We start from the raw sequence: 7,051 nt of genomic DNA, 5'->3' as shown, positions 1-7,051 counted from the left end.
ATATATATATATATTTTTTCAATATCAAATATTTGCAGCGATACACAGGAGAATTTTGGCATCACAAGAGTATGCACACTTTGAGATGACAGTTGCAGTTCCAGTGGCATGGTCACCTTTTAAGACGTCTTAACTAGATTAACTAACTAGCAGGTAACTATCAGTCTTTTTGGATTCAAATTAGACCAGTCTATGTTTTTATGCAACGGACTTTAAAAAATTACAACCAGAAAAATGAATGAGGCATGACTGCAGTTTTTAGACCAAAGGTTTATTTTCGATACAAAACGGTTTACAAAAAAGTTAGAAAATATAGAAATTGAGATGCTGGAAATCGTATCAAAAGATGGAAACCCTTGCTGTTAACAGACATGGGTGAATCAAACGGTTGAGACAACATATTTCATTGGTACCATGTATAAAATATTTGGCTTTATGGCTTTCAATTCTGAGACCTTATTGCTATTCAATGTAAACACTTTAAATTTGGACCAACTTAAAAATCTGCCCTTGTAAAGGAGGCAAAAATGATACAACCTGAACAGAAACTATTTAGGAAAATGGAAAACAAATTAAATACATTTTTTATTAATGTTTTCAAATGTGTGAAGACATTCTCTGAAAGTTGTGTTTGCCTCTCGAACAGTCGGTCAAAAGAAACAAAAGCCAAACAGAACCAAACTGGTTTAAAGCCTCAGAAAATAAGTAAACAGAGCAAACAAAAAAGACTGAAACTGTTGCCTACAGAGAAGCTTCCTCAAAATAGGACTAGTAACCAAAATACTTCTCATATACAGGTAAAGTACTCAATATGCAAATAAAATATCAAAAGCATCTTTGTAGATCAATAATTGATTCACAAGAATTCAAGCATTTTCCAGGTTTCCATTTTGCTCATTACAAACATACACTAATTTGTGGTCCACTACTCATGACACGGAATGGTTTCTAAATACACTAAACTACTTTGCTGATGTGGTTTTACACTGGCTCGTCCATCTCAATTTGGAATGGTAAAGATATGTAAACTCCAGTTTAAGGCATTTTTGAGATCCAACCCTTGGCACTTCATAAGAAGTGTGGTAAACAAATGGAACTACAACTTATTTTCCCTATACAACAAAAAAAAAAAAAAAACGTAGAGAGATGACAAGAAACAAGAGACCTTGCACAGTCGCCTAGTGACTGAGGAGTAGAACGTCCATCTTCCGAACTAGCTTTTGGGCACTTTGGAGTAACAGGCAGACTGGCTTATGTCAAGTATAACTGGCTGGTGAGACACTGCTTTCTGAGATTTTAACTTGGCTTTCATTTGCCATAATACTGCACGGCACATTCTCACAGATTCACCAGTGTGCGTAAGGACACACACGCTCCATTCGGTCTCACGATGCTTCAACACAATGTTCAGCAGCCAAACGTAACACACACAGACACTTTCTGCTTTTCAACATGAACAATGCCAACCACAGGTGGGGCCGCTTTGTTGCACAGGAAAGCAGATGATAGTCTTATTAGTTCAATCATGCACTGATCCCTAAAAGAGAAAGAGAAATAAGAGATTAAAAAAAAAAAAAAAAAAAAAAAAAAAAAAAGTTAACATCTTTATTCCGAGAAAGCAACACCATTAGTCTGTACACATATATAAATTTTAGCAAGAGAGATTATATACAGACCCATTTTAAAAATATACACAAGAACCTTTTTCCTTATTTCTTAACTTGCAATAAAAATGAACACTACATCAGTAAGCGTATTGGGAAACGCATCATTTTTCAGCCTCACCTTTTTCACATGTGCTTCCCTGCTTCTCCTGAGCAAAGTTGAGCCTGTTCTGCTCAACAGCCGTGCCATTGGACTCTGGGCTGCTGCTGCGTAGAGGACTGCCCTCACCATTCTGATAGGCCATATCCAAATGCTGCTGGGCCAGTTTTAGGTGTTTACGCAGTCGGTCAAAGTCTCGCGCAGATGACTCATCACCAAAAGACTCCCGACCCGAGTCCAAGTTATACCCCGGTTTCAATCCCATGGACAGTTTGTCTTTTTTCAGGGCAGTGTGGTACCCAGGTGGGGCGGTGGGCACCTGTCTGCATGTGGCTCCACGGGGACGTGCAACGCTATGCCTGCGCGAACGTCGCCGAAAAGCATCACGGATTCCACTGAGGCCCAAGTGAAGAATCTCCAGCACCGTGAGAGACAAGCAGAGACAGCTCACGGCATACATGATCAGCAGAAAGATCGTTTTCTCTGTGGGACGTGACACAAAGCAGTCCACCGTGTGTGGGCAGGGGCTGCGAGTGCACACGTACGAGGGGGCGACCTCAAAGCCATACAGGATATACTGGCCGAAGAGAAAGCCGATCTCGAAAACAACACGAGACAGAAGCTGCAGGATGTACATCTTCATGAGTCCGTTACGCTTTATCCTGCGCCGCCCGTCGTGTTTAGGGGCGGGCTTCTCGGGAGCTTTCTCTTTCTCTGGCAGGATCTCCTCAGTCATCATGGGATCTTCCTCACCGTTGTCCTCAGCCTCCTCATAGTCCCGGTTGGCTCCACGGTTGATCATGGGCATGCGTTTCCTGTTTGTTGGCTTATACTCCTCATCATTCATGCGAGCGATCTTATGCATAGCAAAGCCCAGGTACATAATTGTGGGGGTTGTGATCATAATGATCTGAAAAACCCAAAACCTTACATGAGAGAGTGGTGCAAACGCATCATAGCAGACATTCTCGCATCCAGGTTGCTGGGTGTTACACACAAACTTGCTCTGTTCATCGTAGTATATCGATTCTCCCCCCACAACGGTCAACACAATGCGGAAGATGATGAATAACGTGAGCCAGATCTTGCCCACAAAGGTGGAGTGGTTGGAGATTTCATCCAACAGCCGCGTAAGAAAGCTCCAGCTCATGGTGCTTTGAGAAGAACCGCCGTCTCAGTCCTGCATGAGAATGAGACATTAACGATTAGCAATTGAAAACAGCAAAAAAAAAAAAAAAAAAAGGTACATTACATTCAATGATAAAAATGGCAAGATTGTGGCCTACCTTCCTACATGATTGACAAAAGCTTTATGACTACTCTGAGAAGATGAGATGCTGATTCGATATTAAGATCTCCAAATTATGGACAAGTATGAAGTGCTTTCCTCTATTGGGACAATTGTTAGGTTTCTAGTAGTCTTTAAATAGGAGGCTTGATTAAGCAGAAGATTCCTCTAGATGGAGCTAAATTGTCACTTTTCTGTCAAGCTCTTTTTTACAGAAGCATGAAGTCAGCTATGGTTGGGGTTAAAAAAAAAAAAAATCATTTGCATCAGGCATTTGCCACCTTAGTGTTAACTGATCTCTAGTGTGTAACACCTACTTAAGACATTCAGCTACTTGTGTTAAGCAAATAGTAGACCTGAGACACCGAAAGGCTCAACCAAAGGCCCAACAAGTCACTGTGGAATTGGAAGCTCTAATAAAGTAAATTCAAAACAGGCAACCAATTGAAAATGGTTTGGTCACTGGAGTCCAACCACTTTAGGAGTAGAGAGAGGATGGGGTCATGTGCTGGTCTAATCAAACTCTGCAATCCTTGCTGGCTCCATCCAGTAAACAAAAAGCGCTTCAGGCATGACTGTGACTTGGTTTTTCCACAAAGTTGAGTGTGTGAATTTATCTAAACAGTAAAGACTCTCCAGGGTTCCCTTTATTATCGACCGCTGATTTCATGTGACTTTGTTCTTGATTACTGGATGTGTATCTTCAAAAATAAGAACTAGATATTTATATTATGGACTTAATAGATACTATTATATACAGTAACAAATGTCTCCAATAAGACCCTTATTATAAAAAGTGACAATGACCTGCTCATATCCATCAAGTGTGAATTAACTAGCAGAAAAAAGTAAGATGCATACTACACACACACATGATTAATTTGTTCTCCCATGACCATGGGAACCATGACTAGCACAGTCCAACCCTAAATTCACACAAAATGAATGGGAACTGCTGGTGACGTGCTGCCAATGGCCACAACTTCTGTCCCAGTGTTTATTGGAGACAGTTGCATGAAGTGAGGGCCACGCTGTTGTGGTTGAGAACACATACTACGAGTACCACTTAAAAGGCTTTAAAATCACTGTAATTTGTACACTTTACAAAGAGGCCATACCCAATTGCAGGCAGTAGAACAATTGTGTGGACGTCATTTGCAACATTCCACAGCTGGTGCCCAGTTGGCCCTCACATTACATATCAGCAGGGCCCCAAACTGCCTCTACACTTACAACACACCTAACTTCATAGAAAGGTGTGATCTTACAAAAGGGTGCACACACTATTTGGACCATGAATGACATCATAAAATATTCAAACTAATTTTGATACACAAAGTGCAGATAAAGGCATATCAGGATGGAAAGCGATTAAGAGGGACTTTTTTTTTTTTTTTTTTTAAACTTAGACCAGCAGAATTGGACTTGTATAGATTTGCATGTGACATTTAAAAGGGATAGTGGATGGGAAATAAAATTAGAAACACACTAACAGCCACTGATTCAATGAAATTAATGTCTACCATCAACTGTTGGGTTACCAACATTTTTAAAAATATCTTTAAGGTTTTGAACCACTTGAGGGCAAGAATTTTCACTTTTGGATGAACCAAGTTGTTACCAAGACTGGGAGACCCTCAGCAATACCTCAAGCTTAACCGTGACCAAAGTCAACCAACACCACAGGAGGAACTTTTTTTTTTTTACCCCATCAGACATTCACTTTAAGAGAGAGAACAGAGTGGCTTTGTGGAGACATCTGAGAAAGTAGTTATTTCAATCCAGATTCCTTCAGCTCTGGGGAAAAGACGAAAGACTGGCGCTTACCTCAAAACAACATCAGTTTCGAAGAAAGTTAAAGCAGTTTGATGCAGAATCAGGTTTAATGAACTTTAGATGGAAAAAAATGACTCCGTTATTGTCTTCTTGCATTGATAATTTTCCTGTTTAACACTAAAGCTGCTGTCAACCAGCACTGTATAGAGAGCTATACAAATAAAAGGTGACTACTTGGATCTGTTAAATAAAATGACAGTAACGTGTTAACCACTATGATGCCTGTCTTTTAAGAAGATTTCAAAATAAAACATGGTCACTTACCCTAAGCCAAATGAAATTTAAAAAAAAAATGAATTTATGAACCATTTTGGCAAACTGGCAGACGATTCTGGTGTTTAAACCTTAGACTGTGCTTTTAGTGACACGACTAAAAACGGTCAATCCTAGGGTTGGCGGAAAAGTTTTACTGTAGAACAATGACGATACAACAGATCTGTCCATCTGTTTGACATACATCAATTTAAATTGAAACAATTCATGCTTAGTTACTGAATCTTTAACATTGAAGGGTATTTAGAGGGTAGCACACAAAACAGCAAAGAGAGTTTTTCTTCTGCTGAACAATAAAGATATGAAAAATGTTTTTATCCGAACAGTTGATGAGTACCATTGTCTTCCATAGTAGAAAAAAATAATATAAATACTATGGAAGTCTATGGTGCATATCAACTATTCAGATACAAACAAACATTTTCATCAGAATATCTTGTGTTCAACAGAAGAAAGAAACTCAGGTTTAAAACAGGTGTAGGATTAACAAATTATGACAATTTTAATTATGGAAGTGAACAAATAACTTAAGTTTAACTCTAGGGAAAATAAGCGTTTAAGCTCAATCCGATCAAAATTATGAAAGTTACAATATATAATATTGAATAAAAATAAAGTAAGGATAGTTGTTACGGTTTGTAATTGAATTTAAGCGGTCAACAAATGGTAAACAAAAAAAATATATATTTCAGTATATTTTCATGGGACGAGAGATACAATATCTTGGTGGATTTTTTTTTTTTATACAACATTAAACATGAAACATTTTGCTTTTGATTATTCTACAAGGAAAACTTCGACAAATATTTAACTAAAAGTTAACTTACTCGAGCCCAACGTGTCGACGGGGACGCGCGAACGTGGCGCGCTTTTACCGGAGTTTAGGGGGGGGAAAGCCAACATCCCAAACAAACAGCAGCGTGCTTGGGTTTCAACACCACCACTTACAGAATAACAAAATAACTAGTAACATCGACCACGGAAAGTTGTTTCGTAGTACAGCTAACCAAACGCTTGACCTATTATGGCTAACTTGCACATTTTTGCCTAAAAGCCCCATCCAGCTACTATTGTTCTCCGGCTTACGCAAGAAAGATGCGACAGTCTCTTATAAAACAACTCCAAGACAATATCTTAAATTCGAATGGCACGGTTTGTGAAAGATACGCGTATAAACTTATTACACAACAACAGATAAATCAGAAAATTTTTCTTTGTACGCGCGAGACGTCGCCAAAAATCCGTTGGCTTCGTCACTGGCGAATTTCAGTCAGATGAAAAGCAGGAAAAAAAAAACATATGTTACCTCGTTGAGTAGATTTCCACAATTTTCTTCAGCTCTGTATTTCGTCAGAGTTTGTCCGAAATATCACCACATCCCTCAGCTATCTTTGACGACGAAGCCACGCTCGATATTAACCCATTCGGAGTATGGCGCATATGAATCCCTCTCTTCACACGCAGGGGCTCAAATAGTTTGGGGAGAACAAAGAGGCTGGCTCCCAAAATGCTAGAGCTCCTCCCGCCTGATGAAATCTGATAGTCTGATCAGCGTTTTCCAGATTTTTAGCTCATACACTACTGCAGTGGTTTTCAATCCTGTTCCTGGGGACCCACCACTCTGCACATTTTTATGTATTTATTTTTCCGACACACACAGTGCAGTTCATGGATCTCTCTACCAAAAAGGAGCGGATGATCTATATCAGGTGTGTTAAATTAGGGAGACATTCAAAATGTGGGTCCCCAGGACCAGGATTGAAACCATTGCTCTACTGTCACATGCTTGATTTGCATCCCATCACATATTTTGTAGAAATGTAATAAAATCGATAAAATAAAATAAAAAAAATATCTACATGAATTAGCCTCAGTTGTTTAAGTAGCAGT

General features: G+C 39.2%; 1 protein-coding gene across 1 annotated transcript; it reads right to left on the bottom strand.

Moving 5' to 3' along the window:
* Nucleotides 1–250: 250 nt before the first annotated feature.
* On the bottom strand, nucleotides 251–6,787 carry LOC113052973 (gap junction gamma-1 protein-like). Its single transcript, XM_026217530.1, has 3 exons — nucleotides 6,468–6,787; nucleotides 1,786–2,944; nucleotides 251–1,537 (listed from the first exon to the last, which is right to left on the bottom strand). Exons 2-3 carry the CDS (start codon nucleotides 2,912–2,914, stop codon nucleotides 1,524–1,526), a joined length of 1,143 nt encoding a protein of 380 aa, XP_026073315.1. The 5' UTR covers nucleotides 2,915–2,944; nucleotides 6,468–6,787; the 3' UTR covers nucleotides 251–1,523.
* Between the last annotated feature and the right edge of the window lie 264 nt (nucleotides 6,788–7,051).

The sequence above is a fragment of the Carassius auratus genome, chromosome 34 (assembly GCF_003368295.1).
Source record: "Carassius auratus strain Wakin chromosome 34, ASM336829v1, whole genome shotgun sequence".
NCBI lineage: Eukaryota > Metazoa > Chordata > Actinopteri > Cypriniformes > Cyprinidae > Carassius > Carassius auratus.
The sequence above is the reverse complement of the archived record's forward strand: the minus strand, read 5'-3'. Positions and strand labels throughout refer to the sequence as shown.

Coding starts and splice junctions, on each gene's coding strand:
- LOC113052973 (XM_026217530.1), bottom strand. CDS start 2,914: ATGAGCTGGAGCTTTCTTACGCGGCTGTTGGATGAAATCTCCAACCAC.